This window comes from Cladophialophora bantiana, assembly GCF_000835475.1.
Source record: "Cladophialophora bantiana CBS 173.52 unplaced genomic scaffold supercont1.16, whole genome shotgun sequence".
Classification (NCBI taxonomy): Eukaryota; Fungi; Ascomycota; class Eurotiomycetes; order Chaetothyriales; family Herpotrichiellaceae; genus Cladophialophora; species Cladophialophora bantiana.
In genome coordinates, this window is record NW_015971590.1 from 38,796 (window position 1) to 57,319 (window position 18,524).

Here is an 18,524-nt window from a genome sequence, read left to right on the forward strand (position 1 = left end):
ATAGCTTCCCTGGAGTGAATGACCTTCCACCAAAGTACTGCAAAGTATATGTCCTGCCAAAATGATAGGCTATCTCGGCTAGCACGAGACACGACCTGTGCAGAAATATCAAACCAGGGCTCTAGGGAGGATGTTTGCCCCACGGAAGCTGTGAGGGGCTCGAGCGAAAAACCATACCTCGTTGTTGTGGTTTCTGAGTAAAATGCCCGCAGGCAGAGGTACCACGTCCAGCACGCAACCACAGGCTGAAACAGAGCTTCCAGCATGACGAATGTGAGGTACGGGTAGCGCCTGTGATTCATCGCAACCCAAAATCAGAACTGGCACGATTCCGAAGACCAACTCAAGAAGCCGAAGGACATCAACACATGTGTGAACCGGAGTCGGCACAAGAACCCTGTGTAGTTGCAGCTTACCTCCAAATACTCGGTATACCGAATAAGCACCTGAGGTAACTCCGCCTGGAATTCCTCGTCCATCTTAGCATTTGCTTGCCGAACTTCCGCCAATCTTTGGCGACCGTCGTCTCGATCCTTGCCTCGGAGTCCATTTGAATCCTCGCACGCCAGCCGTGGGAATAGAGCCACCGCGTAATAAATGTGTCGTCGCCAGAATCCAAGGGTTGCTTTCCCCTCCAAAGGTCATGAGTGAACTGTCGAAGGAATGCTTCGTCCTTGAGAACCGAAGCACGATAGGCGGCGGTGCGGCCGGAGAGGCAGGTCACACTACCATCGAGGAATTGGGTGCCGGCTATGCTGAAGTTTCGCTGGCACAGGCGCCAGGCCGCCAGCTCCTCGGCGATGGTACAGGTGACCGAGTTGGGAGGAGACGTGGCCTGACCATAACTAGGTTCAGGTTCAAATGTGCTGTGTGCTTGGGCGTCAACTGTTGGGGGTCGGGCACGCTGTAATGTGCCCACGCCGCCCACACGAGCGTCCTCAAAGCACGCCAGCACACGGCTTAAGAAGCCATGATGGTTGACGTCGCTAGTCGGCCAAAAGACGTCGTCATCGCAGAGTACCACTATCCTGCCACTAGTTTGGGAAATGCCGTGAGCGAGCTGTTTCCTCTTACTGGCGCGCATAGTACTGAAAATATTAACCTGAGGAATGGCAACGGCCTTGACAACTTCTCCGCTTTGCTTCCCGGACTTCCCTGAAACATTTTTTAAAGCATCATCGACAAGGTCTCTGACCTGGCTAAGGTAGGCGTGGGTCGTGACAATGATGATTTCTCGTGGACCATTATCATACCACGTCAACAGCGCATCTTGAAATGTCGACGGATCGGGGTCAATCGTCGGTACAATCACAGATACATCCTGGGAGCTAGTATAAATCGGGTGACCTGACACCGGTACTGGGGTAAGATTCACTGCAGCGAGGTATTTTAATATCGCTTTCACGAAGCGGTATGCTCTAGATCCATGTCGTGAGCAGCGAGGAACAATGATTGGGGCCAGACATTTGCGAGAAGGGGAGATGAACCGACCTCAGCATCAAAATCAGGTGTACGCTTCTCATAGTTCCAGCCTGCTACAACTCTGAAGCATGGCCGCTTAAACCTACCGGGTAATTATTCCTCAGCTCCCGCTGTTCCCATGATGTTCACATTGCGAGGTGGGAAATTCGGCACAAAACTTATATGGTCCCATGCGGCTCGGCGGGAAGTCGGAGCGCGGCAAAACCGGTGTAACCTTGTCTCCCATATTCGATTGGCCAGGGATTTTGTCGTCTTATAGCACGATCTAGGAGATGCGAGGAGTCAACGGACTGCAACATCACATACTCTGACACGGCTGCTTGTTGGAGGGAGTGCGGGATCACATGCTATGCGGCAGGTCCGCCACGAAGAGGCGCAAATTCTTCTCAGCCTTGTTGAGAACCCCGAGATCATGCATACTTTGAACACAGAGGCTCTTCAAGCGTCCGTTGGCGCAGGCCTTGACTCGGAACCCCGGCCTTCTTTGTGTATGTTTACACCTGGCAGACGCCAGAATTGTCAAGGGACGATAGAGAGCGAGACAGGACAGATGAATGCTTGAATCAATGCACTGTTGAATACCTATATTACTCGCGAAACAAAAAATCCCATTGCCATATTTGGTTTGATCCTGGGGAATGAGCGAAGGCCGCTTTAACCTGAGCTTGAACTTGAGCCATTAGCTGAACACGGCTGAGGGCCCCCTGAGCACTCCCTGAGCAAACACATCGTTGGCCTAAATCCGGCTCCCGTAGCGATCGGCTACACCCGCTTCCACTAGATATGTATCTGCGCCACCTTGCTCTCAACATTATCCACCGCACAGCCGTAGATAGGTAAATCTTCACCATAACAGAACTCTCTGCCAGAGAGCATTCCACAACAATTGGCATCTCATAACCTAGATTTTGGAGTTGCGGAAGTCAGCCGAATAATGTACCGTGTGCTCCTGTTCGGACGTATACTCGGTGGATCGGGGTTATAAATTCGAAACAAGCCCCGTTATCAACATCGCATTATTCAGGATTTGGCAATTCAGCAAGTTCATGCTGGCGTCTCACGTTTTCTTTTGTCCTCTTCTTTTATCCTGTCAAGGTTACAAAGCATTTCCCCCTGAATAGCACCAAGGCTCTATGATAATCCAAAGCCCCTTTCATACGTAATAGGAACCCCTCTAATAAGTCAAACAATTAGGCAATCATTATTGCTGGGTCTTCGTTATACTCGCAGTTCCGTCTGGTACTCAATCTCAACCCTCCTAACTTCATACATCATTCTCTCCAGCCTATTCCGGAAATCAACAGACAAATGCCCCCACCGAGGCAGATCCCGCCTGAAACATGTCTTGTAATCGAGGGGTCAATCCATGAATAACCACTCGGGCTGGGTGGCCATATCTTCCGTTCCACTCCTTGTTGTTCCTTTGCCGTGTCATCCTTGTCATCTCCAGACCCGTCAGAGTTTTGATCAGAATATGCTCCAAGAACAGCATGGACTGGTTCACCAAGATACCAGTGTGTCCAATTGCTTATACCATGTTGCTTGTTTCCTTTGTTGTACCATAGCGCACTGTTGGCCCATAGGGGCTCGGTACCCCAGGCGTCCGAGTGAGCTATATGTAATGTACAAGAGCTGCGCTCTGGGGGAGGGCTTCCCGTGTGATTAAACACGTTCTGCGGTTCTTTCAGCGGTTCAGGGTGCTGCTTCTTCCATTCATCGTCGTCATCGAGAAATAATTGAATCCCAATTTCCTGCGACTGACACATCCGTGCCGCGTACCAAGTCTCAAAGGAGTAAGGTACGCCCATTAACTCGGTGGACAGCCAGTACGACTCCTTGTCACCGTGCCAGATCTTGAACGTTGACGTGTTTCGCACTTCCTTGGTATTCATCCAGCACGTAAATATCACAGCCATATATAGTCCAATTCTAGACTTATTGATACAAACGACGGCGGCATCGACTTCTTCGCTGGAATAACGTCGATTGAAGAAGGAGCTCTCATTCAAGCAGGCGGAAGGGTATCGGCCGGCTGCTTCAGCTGGCGTCCGAGCCAGTCATGTCGGTCGGGTTCCGAATTGATATTTCTATCGTGGAAGAACAGTGCTCCTGTATCCCGTAGACTCGGGTACTCATCGAACAATTTATCCGGGTTTGAGAAGAAGACAGCGTCGGCGTCCATTAGAATCGTTCGTGGATAGGGACTAGCTAGCAGCGCAAACGGTTTGATCGCGTATCCTTCCAGGTGAACGAGATGCTGATCGAAGATATTCGCAAGGTCGATAAAAATGATATCATTACCCTGTTTCATTAAGAACTCCCGAGTCTGTGGCTTGAGATCCGCATCTCCAACGTAGGCAATAGCTATTGGTAGCTGGTACCTGTGGACATTCCGAAGAAAGCCGATCAGATGTACGGCTTCATTAGCAAATGAATCCATGACGCCCACGACAATCCCCGTGCTTGGCTCGGTTGACTTCATACTGGAAAGGATTTTCGACCTCCATGATTGCGACTTCTTCCAAGGATAGTATTCCAACGTTGACGGGTCCCACCAGGGAAACAGGTCCGAAACGAAGTCGCTGACTTCGTGGACATTCAGGGAGGGATTCTCGAGATAGTGCTCCGTAGGTCGGACAGAGCAGCTACTTTTATACTCATGAGGCCATGATCCTCGATGCTTATATTACGCGCGAAGGTTTCCCCCAGAGAGTAGTGTTTCGTTAGTGTCGTGCGTTGTACCTGAGCCTGTTCCCTGGTATAAAGGTGAAAGAATGGGATATAGAGGGTCTGAAAGATGAAGGCGGCAAGGAGAGGCGGGGTTCCTCGGGAGAACAGCTCCGAGGAAAGACATAGAGTAGCATTGAGAGATGGAATTCGCACCGCAGAATGGCTATAATATGGAACTGATATACCCTTTTCATACAGAGATATGACAGAGAGAAAGGAGAACTGAAGAGTGTGAAGAAGGCAAGTACTTACAGAGGCGCCCCGGGGTTTCTGCTTTCTATTCGAAGAAGACTGCGCATAGTACTTCGTATGAGCGCAGTTTCAAGTGACAGTATCTGCACTCTAGTGGAAGTTACTTCCGCATCTTTTTTCATGGCCACCGCTAACCTCCTTCCACTGCCACCATACCACACCCTGCTCATGAGGAGGGGGTGAGTTGTGGCGCAATAGGACATTGAGCCAAAGTCGAGCTAGGATGAGCCAACCCTGTACCAGGGGGAGATCTTCTGCCTTCGTATTACAGGGAGGGAGACCCATGTTGTAGATAAGAGGGGGATTGGAAAGAGTGGGAAAGAACGTCGGGGGTACAGGGACGGTGAATCCGCCTGAAGGCCCAAAAAACAATGACAACCTTTTTAAGTATGCATTAACGGACAATCATAGTCTGGCGCTGGAGCACAAGTCATTGTCGAGCAGAGAAGAGGAGGGTCGTGGGTGAGTTAAAGGTGAGAGGTGAATTGATCCTTCGAGGTGGGTTTGGAGATGAAGGATGTCTATAAGCGGGCGCAGGTCGGCCGAGGGTCGATTTATGTCGCCTTTCCCGCCAAGCGAAGGTAAAGTTTGCCCCTAAAGCTCGCCTGGCTCAACAAGGCGAGCAGGATAATTCGACATCACTCGCTCCTCTTTTGGGACGAGGGTGACGCCGCCCTGTACCTGGCATTCACCCTGGCTTACGCGAGTTGGCTCGCTGGGTGATCAATCAACCCGGTGTCTCATTGTCTTGGTGGTAGGCACATTGGCGTGGCCCGCAGGGACTCATGCTGATTCTATGTACTGTACAGTACATAGCTTAGCCTAATTCGCGGAGATTTAGATAGTCATTGAGGCCGCCACCGTGGCTAGGAGTCGAGCAGTGAGTAAAGCGGCGATGGAGGACAAGGCTTTTTCGGGCGATACTACTGTACCTTGTACTAACAAGTACGTACCTAGCGAGCTACTTATGGACTACCAAAGTAGGGTATCTAACCGTTGCTCTTAGTGCATGTCCGCTCGGAAGACTTTCCCCGAGGTGGAGGGGCTGCTAAATGAGTGACGCCTGACTGCGGCTCACTAGGCTTCAATTTGCACCAACTCGCAGTTGCTCAACTCTCAACACGATGAGAGCTACCACCACTTTTCTGTATCGCGCAATCTTGCGTCTTTGTCCGTTGATTCTAAGCGAGTGGGGTTACTTCGCTGGAGTGTCAGTCCAGCATTCGAAGACCATTAAGCCCGGTTAGGTGATTCTCAACATACCCCACATGGACCGTCACCCCTCCGAGGCAGGTGGTTGTTGAAGTTGCACACATGTCGGCTCTCAGGGTGAGCATGGGCTCACTACACCCCCCTCGAAGTGTCCAGCAGATTACCAAAGCTGCTCAGGACTACGAATATGACGCCCAAATTCCTCTGCGATACTGGCTCCGGTCTGCTCAAGCCATGTTGAAAGAGGTCGGTGGCTCCTGTAGCACAACTGAGAGGGCAGCGCTGACCTTTTCCCACAGGCAGAGGTCTATGTCCGAGAAGGCGATGAAGAGACAACGTATCTTCTCCTCTTCCGACATGCCCACCTTATCCTTTCTCAGTTGCCGGCCCACCCGCAAGCTAGGGAGAGAGCCAACAAACTGCTGTTAAAAGAGGCGGAGAAAGAAGTCAACGAGAATTTCAAGGTCCTGGATTTGCTAAAGCCCCGAATCAATGAGCGATATGAGCGTTACGTCAAGGTGATCAAAGAGAGGGAGGCAAGGCGGAGTGCACAAGCGCAGAACCATTACGCCAGTGACCCTCCAAGTCCGCGGCCGACTCAGGTTCAAAGAGCCCAGCAACTCCAAGCACACGAAAACAAAGAGCTGGCTGTCAGACTTTTGCAGAAGGAAATCTCTAGGAGGGCTGCGAGTCGACAGGCTGCGCTGACGTCTGGGAACGAGGCAGATGATTTGTCACGGAGGCTACAGGAGATTCGAGCCCGAGTAGAAGGGAGGTCCAGCTCCTTCTCTCAGGGCTCAGTCACCCGGCCGCCGGCACCCATGGGCAGCAACGTGACATATCAGTATCCGACCATCCCTGTGCATCATATTCAGCCGATGCTGAGTTCTCCAAGACCTCACGTATTATCTACCGACGTCCAGAGAGATATTCCAGTTCCACCTCCAGCTTTACCTCCAAAATCCAGTAGCAGTGTAGGTGCGCTCCCACCTCGTCCAGAGAAAGTGACGGAGCAACCTGCGGCAAGGTCACAGACACCTGAACCAACGCATATTTTTGCTCCTGCCGCATATCTGGAAAACGGCACGCCATTACGAACTGTGTTCCTACCACCGACATTGCGGACAACCTTTCTGCGACTCGCGCACAAAAACACGTTAGCCAATCTGGAAACCTGCGGATTCCTAGGCGGCACGCTCATCGCCAACGCCTTCTTCATCAGCAGACTCATTATTCCCGCGCAAACGGCCACCTCGGATACGTGTGAGATGACAAATGAATCACAGCTCTTCGACTATGTGGATTCGGAGGACCTTATGATTCTTGGTTGGATACATACCCATCCGACCCAGACGTGTTTTATGAGTAGCCGAGACCTGCATACCCATGCGGGATACCAGATGATGCTGGCGGAGAGCGTGGCAATAGTGTGTGCTCCTAGCAAGGGAGACACGACCCACGGTGGCGACTGGGGAGTGTATCGGTTGACAGACCCTCCTGGGAAGAAGGCCATTCTCAGCTGCGAGCAGCCCGGAATCTTCCATCCGCACAGTGTCGAAAATATCTACACTGACGCGCTCCGACCGGGACACGTCGTCGAGGCTAAAGGGATGGAGTTTGAGGTGGTGGATCTTCGAGATAAGTGATGACGCCTTGAGACCTGATTGCGGGAAGCAGGCTCACGGCATTGGTCCAAAACCAATGTATTTGCCATGAGCTTTTGGACTCAAGCACTGACCAGGGGTCGCGATCAATGACTGCACGAGCATGGTGCCGAGACTGAGTTGCTCTTTTTTTGGCCTCATCTTGGTCATTACTGCGCGTTGTATGTATATTTCCAGAGACGAGTTAATGATTTATGTGGTATGGCACCCTTGAGTACGAGGTCGACGTGCGTGCGTACTTGCCTACGGGTCCTGGCTAGTAGTTTCTCGGTACTAAGTATTAGTTCTATCTAACTCCAGATATGTTCCAGAAATATCAACTCGATTTCCAGCCGTGGCGTATGGCTTGACAAGGTATCACCGGAGACTACACCCGGCCAAGTCAGATTCTGCCTTGCACATGTCCTTAATTTTTTTTTTTCCCTTTTGCAAAGAACTGTTGTGCAAGCTTCGAGCATGGGTACATATGTGAATGCACTTATCAAGCGAAATCAAGCCGCGGACAAGCCACAAAACGCCCCCGCGCCACTGCTCAGATCATGCCAGAAGTGGCGCGCACACCTTCGCCTCAGAACACCGTTGGCCCTGGTACCCAGCTGGCTGCCTCCAATCGGATAAACAACAGGACCGCGATACGACGCGGCCTCTTGCCAGCTTCCCTTGCTGCAGAAGAAATGTGAAGCAGTCGCGGCGTCTCGTCGTGCCCCTACCTACCTAGGCCCAAGCCATCAAAGTGCCATGCCGAACGCCCCTCTGCGATTTCAAACTGGGGCCTCCGTCAGCCCCAGTTGCGGGTGAGCAAATCACGGCAGACGTAGCTCGCAAGGCCACGCACACCAATGCAGGAACATGCAAGAATGCTTCCTGGTGCCTCGGCAGGAGACTAAAGCCAGTCGAGAAGTGAATAAACACTGTTCGGGTTTCTCTTCAAGGGGGCTTGCTGGGTCGAGGACGGGTAGTAAGAAGAGCAATACTGCTGGAATAACTCTTCATAATTTCTTGTATCGGATTAATTGGCCTGGATCAAGATGGAATTAAGCATCAGGACTCCAGTCCACCTGATAGAGAACTGATATGAAGATTCGAAGTTGCTGATGCTAGGAAAGTCAGATAACGTGGGCGAAAGTGGCTGTCAAGTGCCTCGAAGTGGATTGGACAGGAGGCCGATGGTACCTGGCTAAGCTGTGCAGCACCCCCGTCTAAAGGGGCTATCAATGGGTTCGGGGGAGTCCCCATGCCTAAACCAAGCCCAAACCATACCTAAACCGTGGCTAGGCGTTTGACAGCCAATTTCCGAGGGGAGCCATTTTTTGCTGCCGCTGTTTCTTCCCTTCGGCAAGCACCGTGTCTGCCCAAGCTTGTCCCAATGCACCCCTGCCAATGCCCTTGCGTGCTACTGCAGGTCCCTTTGCCATCTTGCTCAATATTGCCTAGAGAACCAATTGAAACATTAACCCCTGCTCCCCTAGTCACGACCTGGTGCCACTCAGCGAGCCGGCATCTCCTCTTACCCTGGTCGTGCAGTCGTGGTGGTTCCTGTGCCTCGTAAGGCACCCGCGTTTGTCAGTCGCTGGCTGGTGCTCCTTCGACCTCGTTTCCCCTTCTTCCAAGTCTTGTGACTCTTCCTCTCTCTGCACCTGCACCTGCGCAGAAATCAAGCCATCACATTCCTTTGGACCATCACAACAACCTCACCACATCGCCATCGAGGCAGAGTGCCGCAGCGTATTCTATACCCGTCTACACATCCGCCAAGTCTCGTCTGAGACTCCTTACACTCGCTCAGCTTCAATTACTCCTTTGATCGATTCTCAGGGGCCCTCTGTGTATCAAGTCTGAAACGCAACTTGCATTCCCTCTCAACATCCCCTTTGCCTCCTCGAACCGACCAGAATACGGAGCTCCCTACAGAACCGTAAACACCTCGATACCGCTCCGTCCTTTGATGTATAATCGGGGACCCCTAGGTGCTGAAGGTTAACAAAAGAGCAAGGGAGAAAAGATAGCAGTGCGGGTCACTGCTGTGAAGGAGAACAAAGAAATTCGTGTCAACTGCGCCTTTTCAATTGCCTGGGTCCTTCACCTGGTTTTGAATGGTTACACGACGAGTCACCACCTGACCGATATTTGAACAACTTCGAACTCACCGCCAACAACCGCGAATCTCTCGTTCTACGCGTGCCAGTCGAGTCGAAGGGCCACAATACCCTGATTCTTTCGACACATCGTCCGACCTCAAGCCGCGTCTTTCTTCGGATTCGGCCTCACCAACTTTGTATATCGCGTTGAGGCAGAAGATCGCGTGAACTATGGCGCGATCACTTCTACATACCGTTGCTCTGACCTCGGCTCTTGCTCTCTTCACGACACCAGTGTCGGCTCAGTCAGAATCCTCAACCGCTACTTCCACAAATGCCCCCAAAGCGATCACAACACTAGGCTGCTACGACCATCCAGACCCCTTGACCTCGCAGGGAGACTACACTTTCCAAACTTCGGGATACTGCCAAGGAGTATGCGTGCAGTTGAACAAGCCTGTCATGGCTATAACTGGAGGATCAACTTGTTATTGCGGTGACGAACTACCAGCTTTGGATACTGAAGTGAACCCAGACAGTTGCAACACGCCATGCAATGGCTTCGATCAGCAGACTTGTGGTGGCATCGGCTTCTGGCAAGTATATCTTACTGGATTGAATGGAGACGTTGAAACTGCCCCGAACAGTACCAGCAGTTCGAGCAGCTCCTCCCCTACACAGTCTAACGGCTCGAGCACAACCCAACCTGCAGTCATCACCAAACCTGGCGAGACGGTGGTGGTGACTGCTTCCGCTTCCCCTTCTTCTGAAAAATCATCCGGCGGGACTAGCAAGGTTGGCATTGCTGTTGGGGTTGTCGTTGGGGTTGTCGGCCTCGCTGGCATTATTGGAGGCGTTCTGTTGTTCTTGAGACACAAGAGGAATCGTGAGATTGAAGAAGAACACCGTCGTAACGCGGCAGTGAACTCATTTGTCGGATCTGCAAAATCAGACAAGTCATCAACAGACCAGCGGCTTGATCCCTCAATCTACTCACACCGCCGACAGAGCATTGGCAGCATCGCAGATGAGCGAGATTTCTCCAGGAGGATATTGCAGGTATGTTGACTTGACCCTAGCGACGGCGTATCAAAACCACTAATACACCCCTAGGTACGAAATCCGGATCGAGAGTCAAAGCAATCCACTATGGCGTAGTGACAAGTGACCATCAACTTTACTCCGCCGCCGATACGAGGCAGTGCGGACATTACACCACAGCATGGAGACGACAACGCACTCATCTGGAGACGGCACAGTCTGCTATGAGTCCTTTCCCTTACCTTGAGATGGCTGAAAATCCGACACTATCCACATCACTCGACCACTCGCACACTGATGAATGAACACTACGATCCAGACACAATCCTCTCGACCTCAACCTCGCTTTCCACATTTCAGCAATACAATTGAAATGATGAACGATCCTTATTCAACAGCACCTTCCAGTCCCTTACTCTCATTTGCTGTTTGTTCTAGATTTTCGACCCAGTTTCAGGTGGTCGATGGCATAGCTTCGGCGTCGGTGGTTTGTTCGAGTATTACCACAGGATTTTCCTTCTCCTGGGGATGGTTGACAAGGCTGGAGGAGAAGGGCAAGATTCAGGACCGAGAAGGTGGCTTCTCAAGACTTGCATACCCATGCTTACATTACTATTGAGGGTGTTGTGAAGCAGTGGTTTTAGACACCGTCACGCGAGAGAAAATGGGTACCAATGAAAACCCACTTACTAATATTAGCACGAGCAAGAACGAAGCACACACAGGGTTCTTGTCTCAAAAATATCATATCGCGAGGGTAATGTCTGATAGGAAGCAAGCATCGGGGGGAATGGACGATGAGATATCCTAACTCGGGATGTCTCGTGGGAATGAACGGGGAGGATGGGATGGGTCCAACCAACAAACAAATGGAAGCTGATCGCATCGTGTCACGAAGTCATGGCATGGCTTGGAGCGGGCTGTGTGTAAGTGTAGATAGAGATTTCCTGCCTGTTTTGTACCACCATCACAACCTGTTCATTTCCTATTACCTACCTAGCTACCCCATCCACCGTCAATAAATACGGAGTATACGATACTGCTGTACCTTTAGCTCTGAGCATATTCCGTCTCAACACGCATCCCTTGTGATAATCTGCCCTGTTACCCTTTGCTCGCGCCTTTGATCTCCTGTCATCGAATATGTATGTAGCAGCAGCAGGCTTGGCATTTATATACCGAGTGCGTGTCCTGGTTTTTTTTTTTTGGTTTTTTTTTTTACCTTCTTTTTCACCCTGTGTTCAAGCAAGGTCAGGCGTGATCTCATTGCTCTCTCCCATCTTCCCTTTCTCCCTTGTGGCTACTGATTGACTGACTGTTCTCTCGCACACGGGTCTCATGAAGAATCAAGTGCCCTGCTTGAAAAGCTCCGCGTTGTTTTAATCGCATATAGTTGGTCAGGTGGTCCGACGGGACATTGGTTCATTGCTCGTCGTTCCTTCAGAGCTGCTTTCGTTTCCAGCCTATTGTCGTTTTCGACTTACTCGTGGTAACTGCTGTGTGATCTCGTTTCGTCATGATACAATCTAATCCCCGCTCTAGTAACTCCTCATTTCCTTTCCCTTCCTGTCTGGGCTCCCCTCCATTGTCCCGCCTTAACTGACGCCAGCTACACCGCCGGCGGAAGTGTTGGTCACACCCACGGCTTTCAAGATATCGCCCACACTCCAACCAGGTCCACCCGGGACGATCTCTCGCCATGTCTCATCTGGTACATTGTCCTCGGCTGGTAACAGTGACCAATTCGGACTGGGTTGGTCGGGAGAGAGCCACTTGAAGTCGTCAATCTGGTTCCATTGGTTGGGCACAGCAGAGGGATCTTCTTGCGAGGAGGAAATAAGGTCACTCTGTTTCCACTCAGTTAGCATCAAACGCTGAAAGGAATGGAGGAGGGTTCAAATCGAGGTTTGGATGACCGAGCAACATACGTGGAATTTAGGCAATACAGTGAACCTTATCCCCTCACAATCCTCGATGATCGGTCGGCTTGTACAGTGCAAATAGACATCAACGTTCTGACACTCGTGCATACGAAATTGGCGGCATTTGATCACAAGTACGCTGCTTTTGACGCCTGTGATGTGCGCAGGACCGGAGACTGAACCACAGAGTACAAGGGAGGAGGAAACAGAGGTGATGGTTATACTCGCAAAGGGTGCCGTAGCGGTCGTGGGTACGGATAAATCGACGACACACCCACTGAGCCTTGAGAGTGAGCAAGGTGTTCGCGTGTTTGGTGCCGAGGAGGGCAGGATGATGTGTGTGTTAGATTGATTTGAGATGGAGGTCGAGGTTGCTGTTGTGCATAAGGATGGGCGGTCGGTTTCTTGGAGAGGGTCCGCGGGCGGTGGTTGCGATTTCGTTTCTGTGTTGACCGTTGCGGTCGATTTGACTTCTTTTCTAGGTTCCTCTTTTTCCTCTGAGATTGAGTCCTGTTCATCTTGTGCTCGCTCGTTGGCAGGGGTGTTGATGTAGCTGGGGGTATTGACAAACGAGGCATTGGGGGAAGGGGACAGGTAGCCTGGGACAGCTCGACGTTTCTCCGCTGCCAACTCTGCCGCATCACTAAGGGACAGAGCAGAGGGAGATTTTGATTTGAAAGAGAACTTGGGTTTAGGAGCGTGGGATCTGCGCGTTTCTTCCAATTTCTCTTGCAGGGCCTTAATGGCCTCACCGTATGTTCTCTGATCGTAGGGCGGGATGTATGCTGAAGCGTCCTTGACTTCACCGGATAGTCGCGTGATGCCAGCAAGGCAATGGTCCATAGCATCAGAGCGTTCGCCGCCTATGAGGGCAGTTTCTGCAAGATGGTCCATTTCATCTTGGAGAGCTGTCGCACAGTTCCTTTCGTCAGCCACGGTCTCTTTGGCAGCGTAGAGGGCGCGGTGTACCGGTTATTTCATGCTGGAAGTAGTTGAAGAAACGCTGTTGATGGGAGGGCTCGGCGAGGCGCTCGGCGACCATATGAGCCTGTTGCTGAGGCTCCATAGCGGTAGTTGAAGTCAATGCCAGAAGGATTGAGTATGGGAATCAACAGCGCTGTATTGTATGATTCAGTTGAGGATCTGGAGATCTGCCAAATAGGCTTTAATATAAGCCTGTCGCGTGGGCAAAAGCAAGTAGAAGACAAGGCACTGAGCAGACTGGGGTCGAGATAGCGTGGTGTTGTCCTGACTCATGACGAAACTCTTTGAACTCAGCGGTGCGGGGGAGTCGTGATTGGGCTCGAGGGGCACCTAAGGGCGCAGGAGGGGGGTCACTAGGGGCCAACTGGGGCGCACCCTGGGAGCCAAGTTACAAGTGCCAGGTGGATGCAGTCACCCAGTCGGACACTGATTGGGCGCTTCCCCGGGCTACAGAACCCGAGTTTGCTAGGGCTTGCAGGCCCAAAAGGTTGCAACCCTGTCGCCAATAACATTCTAGGGACCCCCATTTCCGCTTCTGTGAAACCCAATCTCCTCCATCTGCGTCTCTTGCCATCTTCGATGCTCGCATAGATGATACTGTTTCTGATCCTCCATTCCATCCTTTTCCTCGTTTCTGACCACTGTGGTCCGACTCCCACTCGCTTCTTTCCTGCGTATGATCCTACCCTCTTTTACACGTCACGCCTCAACAGTTGCCAAGAAGACTTTAAGTCGCGGCTCTGGTCGTTATGAGATAACCAGCCAACGGCTGTGTGGTGAGTTGTTAAGCGATTGAGGTCTGCACTCTTTTCGTCTTTGCTGATGCCCGGCAGACGATATCCTCGTCCGCCTTCGTACCGGTCTCCCTGCTCCAAACACTTGCGACATCATCGATATAAACCCCGGGCGAGGACTTTGGTCCCAAAGTCTCCATCGTCTCCTTCAGCCTCGACGACATGTCCTTGTCGAATCTGATCTGGACAGATATGCGGAGCATCTCCAACCCTTGTTGAAGAGCCACGGCTCAAGATATCGGCACGCCACCATCCTCGAAGATGTATTTGATCCTGAGAAACGACTGTTGACTCGATATGACACGGAAAAAGCTGGTCCTGTGGGAAAGCTCCCTGAATACAATGGATCCCTGTTGATGACGGTCAACCTCTCTGGTGCAAAAATCAGCATCGGCGGATATATGGGGTCCCTCAGCAGAAAATTCTTCGACGAGCTCTACCTGTCGCTTTTGTCAGGTCCAAGCGCTGGTTTCTTTCGTTATGGTCTGATCCGCGTTTTGGCATGGATTCCTGATCATGAAAAGAACTCTTATATCCCGCGAACCGTTCACGCACGTCATAAGCAGACCGTCATGCTTGAGGCAACCACGGACATTGCCGAGGTCGCTGGGGCACCAGCGGAGACCAAATCGACAAGATATAGGAAATGGACCGACCTCGAATTGGAAGAATTTGCAATCATCGATGCTAGAGCCAAAAAGATTTCAGGATATGAGATACCCAAATTGAGACTCGACACACCAGCACCACGCGAGCTGCTCAGTATCGAGCCTACGCCTCGAAATCTGCGAAAGGCACACTTTACCTCGGACGCAGAGTGGGTGCCAAGACTCCTGCAGTTAGACAGCCATATAAGAAAGAAGTATCCCCATTGGTATCGGCGCTATGCTTCAGGGCAATCCATTCGCAAACTTGGCCTCAAAACACCGCTTCAGAAGGAATGGGGGGAGCTGTTAAGGCGGGCAAACACCACACACAAGACTCACATGAAAGCAGTTGAACTGGTCAACCAAGAAAGACAACTGATATCAGAATGGAAGCTCGAGATACGCCAGGCGAAGAATAACTCGCTGAATCCCGACACTGAACGATCACTTCGAAATCGCGCCGAAGCTATTAAAGAAAATCTCAAGACCTTGAATCGAACAAACAGAATCTTCGCAGAAAAGGCCATCGACGACTGCCGAGCTTGGGACCTGTCACCGCCAATTCTGGCCTGGAATCGACGGGAGACTCACCCTTTGATCGTGCACGATGACGAATTTGATGCTCCTAGTCGGAATAATCGGCATATGACCCTTCTGGATGTGATTCCGCGAGCTGATTTGATTTCCAGAATCGACACATACGATAAGATGGTATGCTTCCGCTTCGTTGTAGCCAGTCTCTCGCTATATTTTTCCAAGAGCGTGGCTGAAGCGCTGAAGTCGCTGGTCCATGAGGGGTTGGATGACTTCGTCAAGACTATCCCGGGGATTCATGATCCCACCAAGGGAGGTTGGTATGATTTGACTACGTTAAGAGTGAGAGTTTTGCCAACCGATATGTTTGTGGAGATCGGGTTGGCATATGAAAGGTGGCCATTTCGCATGACTACCGAAGCTATTCTCATGGCAACTGCAGATCCAACGGCCGGATATAGTGGCCAGGAGGATGATTTGAAATGATCCATCAATTGGTGGCTGTATTAAACATATTGTATAGTATTTGCGAGGATACTGTCGATTTAGGCGATGAACAATGGTTCACAGAGGGGCATTGGCTCCCTTCCATGTCTGAAGAGAGTGATGGTCTCATCCAAATAGCTGGGCCAACACATCACTTGTGCTCATAACCTTTGCGAACTCGCCCTCGAGGCTAGCAAGATGGACCTTCTGCACCGTCTCGGCATCGAAACCACCTTTGCTAAAGCACGCAGTAGCATCGCTTACGATGACGATCTTGCCTTGTTTACCTTCCTTCTGTGGCCCTTGTCCTTTGACAACACCCAGATCCTTGGCCCAGCGCACGCTGGTCGACACGCAGTGGTCCGTCGCGATCCCCACGACGACCAACTGCGCGATGTGGCTGCGTTCCAGGATCGGCTGCAGGGCCACGTTGCCAAAGGCCGTGTTTGTGGATTTTGAGAGCACGTGCTCAATCTGACCAGAGGACGACGGCGACACCGGTGCCGCGCACGGCATGAACAATATCCCGTCCTTCTGTGTCGTTCCGGACGCGTGTAGTGGAGACAGTGGGTTTGTGGATGAGTGGTATACATGCACGATTTCTATCGGGAAGGGGCCTCTTGATGATTCGTCGGCCTCGTTGCTGGGGGTGTCACCATTAGCGGCGGTGTCTTGAGAAGAAGTCGGCTTGGAATCTCGACTTTCGCTGGTGCCCGTGCTTGTCTTGTTATACTCTCTGCATGCGGCCAGGAGAGAAATGATATTTTCCTCGAAATCGGGAGTCGACCGCTCGGTCCCGAAGTAGCCGTTGCTGGTGTTCAGGCCGCGCTGGATGTCAATTAGGAGGAGCGCGGTGCGGGTTCCCGACGCTGGTGAGAGGTAGGCTCCAAGTGGGTTTGCGTTTGTTGATGGAAGGGACATTTTCCCCCCAGAGTCATGCGAGATATCTGATGATGGTAGTTGTGATGGTACTGAGGATGCCAATGTCTCTGGCTTGAAGTGAGTTCAAGAGACGTCCTCAAACGCAAACAGATCCACGGATCCAGATCTTCTTATATACCTCGACGACAGTTCATTCATCTCTTTAATACTGCGAAGCAGGCGCAAGTTTCGACCACCTCATTGGCGCAAAACAAAAGGGTTACATACATACCAGATACTAAACTGCGGATTTGCAAATATGGCGTCTGCCTAGAAGAGAAACCCGCGCGGGGCCAATGAGAGGCGCAGGGTGTGCTTGTACGAGTACGGTTGTAGCAAGGCGTAAAGACATTAGGGAGCCATGTATAGTGTGGTGTATTGTATTGTGGTGTAGTGGTGTTGTATCAGACAAGCAGATCAAAGGTAATAATCAGGGTACCTCGCTCCGTAGACAGGCAAGCTCGCTGGGAGGCGGAAGGAACGTGCGAAGATGGAAAGATACCCGAGAGAGTATCACGTGCGACACGTGATATCAACCCCCCACCTTCCCCTCGTGACTTAACGGAGCACTTGTACACCGTTCTCCGTCCGTCACAGAAATCATTGCTAACGTTTCGAGGTTTTCAATCATCATCACAGAGCAGCGCTCAGAGAGAAGAAGCTCTCCTGCCCATCGAAAACGTAGGTTTCAACCTCGTCCCCCAGCTCCAACTCATCCTCAAGGTCCACCTCCACAACATCGTCAGTTTGACCCCGAAAGGTCAAGTAACTCTTCCACTTGCTCGGTCCGAGTGTTGGATCGTCCATTTTGCTGCTCGAATACCACTTGAAGCGCAGCTTGCGGTACTGAACTGCACAGATCTGCTCCCCGGCAGCCACGAATCGTTTTTGCTGTCCTTGTTGCTGCTGACGATGTCCTCCGACAGACGGGTCGATCATGTCGCCTAGCGGTATCACCACGCCTGCTGCGGCCAGTGCTTCTGCTATGGGTAGACTGATGTGGGCCGTCATCTTCGCGTCTAAACTGCCACCCTCAACCACTTGCGCGTCGAACATGGTGTGGTACCCGACCACTAGATAGACGTCATCGCCTTGATTGTTTGCCTGTTCGATCCATTTGCGGGTCGCTTCATTCTCAAGAGCCTGGTTGAACCACTTCCCAGAATTACTGATTTGATGTGTAACAACACGGTCCGCCGTGATGGACGTCAATGTCTTCTTCTGCTTCGAGCGGGAGATCGAAACCAGACGCGTCAAGGTGCTGCTAAATCCCTTTTCCAATGACTTGGAATCATGACCGATGAAATCCGAGTGTGACTTGACAACCACCTCGATATCCATGGGCGAAATCGGGTCAAGAAAGTCCGACTGTGGATCAGCAACGTTTAAAACAATCCTGCCAAGCTTGATAGCCTCAACAGGGAGAAAAGTTTGTGGGATCAAAACACTCTGATGCATTGTGATCGGGTTGAGTGAGAGAGAACTGCTTGTGGCTTAGAGATATCTTCGTAGGAGCCTGGAATATCGATCATCGTGTGAGATGAGCAGGATGATAAGAGTCGAGATCCAGGTATGAGTCGTTGTGACCCAGTTCGAAGCTATGGAACAATGGCGACTCAGCTGCTGCGCCCAGGAACCGCTCAAGAAAACCAAGACCGGACTTGAACAAGGTCTAGATTCAGCATTTGTGCTCGCTGCTAGCTATTTGCGGAAGCGGGATCTCGCCCAGGCGGGAGGGAGGGCAACGGACATGATTATTGGCGACCTGGTTCTTGAT

At 51.5% G+C, this 18,524-nt stretch overlaps 9 protein-coding genes across 9 annotated transcripts; 3 read left to right on the plus strand and 6 right to left on the minus strand.

The window, feature by feature from the left end:
- Positions 1 to 412: 412 nt before the first annotated feature.
- On the minus strand, positions 413 to 1,523 carry Z519_09595 (uncharacterized protein; the record flags this gene model as incomplete). The annotated part of the gene is made up of 2 exons (XM_016767316.1): positions 413 to 1,418; positions 1,492 to 1,523. 2 exons carry the CDS (start codon positions 1,521 to 1,523, stop codon positions 413 to 415), a joined length of 1,038 nt encoding a protein of 345 aa, XP_016616108.1.
- Positions 1,524 to 2,753: 1,230 nt separating this feature from the next.
- Z519_09596 (uncharacterized protein) lies at positions 2,754 to 3,374 on the minus strand (the record flags this gene model as incomplete). Its single annotated transcript, XM_016767317.1, has 1 exon — positions 2,754 to 3,374. The coding sequence occupies one exon, from the start codon at positions 3,372 to 3,374 to the stop codon at positions 2,754 to 2,756; it is 621 nt and encodes a 206-aa protein (XP_016616109.1).
- A 113-nt stretch (positions 3,375 to 3,487) lies between these two features.
- Positions 3,488 to 3,964, minus strand: Z519_09597 (uncharacterized protein; the record flags this gene model as incomplete). Its single annotated transcript, XM_016767318.1, has 1 exon — positions 3,488 to 3,964. The coding sequence occupies one exon, from the start codon at positions 3,962 to 3,964 to the stop codon at positions 3,488 to 3,490; it is 477 nt and encodes a 158-aa protein (XP_016616110.1).
- Positions 3,965 to 5,778: 1,814 nt separating this feature from the next.
- On the plus strand, positions 5,779 to 7,322 carry Z519_09598 (uncharacterized protein; the record flags this gene model as incomplete). The annotated part of the gene is made up of 2 exons (XM_016767319.1): positions 5,779 to 5,922; positions 5,976 to 7,322. The coding sequence occupies 2 exons, from the start codon at positions 5,779 to 5,781 to the stop codon at positions 7,320 to 7,322; spliced, it is 1,491 nt and encodes a 496-aa protein (XP_016616111.1).
- A 2,327-nt stretch (positions 7,323 to 9,649) lies between these two features.
- Positions 9,650 to 10,576, plus strand: Z519_09599 (uncharacterized protein; the record flags this gene model as incomplete). Its single annotated transcript, XM_016767320.1, has 2 exons — positions 9,650 to 10,477; positions 10,532 to 10,576. 2 exons carry the CDS (start codon positions 9,650 to 9,652, stop codon positions 10,574 to 10,576), a joined length of 873 nt encoding a protein of 290 aa, XP_016616112.1.
- A 1,478-nt stretch (positions 10,577 to 12,054) lies between these two features.
- On the minus strand, positions 12,055 to 13,447 carry Z519_09600 (uncharacterized protein; the record flags this gene model as incomplete). Its single annotated transcript, XM_016767321.1, has 3 exons — positions 12,055 to 12,306; positions 12,388 to 13,289; positions 13,351 to 13,447. 3 exons carry the CDS (start codon positions 13,445 to 13,447, stop codon positions 12,055 to 12,057), a joined length of 1,251 nt encoding a protein of 416 aa, XP_016616113.1.
- A 594-nt stretch (positions 13,448 to 14,041) lies between these two features.
- Positions 14,042 to 15,826, plus strand: Z519_09601 (uncharacterized protein; the record flags this gene model as incomplete). The annotated part of the gene is made up of 2 exons (XM_016767322.1): positions 14,042 to 14,141; positions 14,199 to 15,826. 2 exons carry the CDS (start codon positions 14,042 to 14,044, stop codon positions 15,824 to 15,826), a joined length of 1,728 nt encoding a protein of 575 aa, XP_016616114.1.
- Positions 15,827 to 15,952: 126 nt separating this feature from the next.
- On the minus strand, positions 15,953 to 16,747 carry Z519_09602 (uncharacterized protein; the record flags this gene model as incomplete). Its single annotated transcript, XM_016767323.1, has 1 exon — positions 15,953 to 16,747. The coding sequence occupies one exon, from the start codon at positions 16,745 to 16,747 to the stop codon at positions 15,953 to 15,955; it is 795 nt and encodes a 264-aa protein (XP_016616115.1).
- A 633-nt stretch (positions 16,748 to 17,380) lies between these two features.
- Positions 17,381 to 18,205, minus strand: Z519_09603 (uncharacterized protein; the record flags this gene model as incomplete). Its single annotated transcript, XM_016767324.1, has 1 exon — positions 17,381 to 18,205. The coding sequence occupies one exon, from the start codon at positions 18,203 to 18,205 to the stop codon at positions 17,381 to 17,383; it is 825 nt and encodes a 274-aa protein (XP_016616116.1).
- Between the last annotated feature and the right edge of the window lie 319 nt (positions 18,206 to 18,524).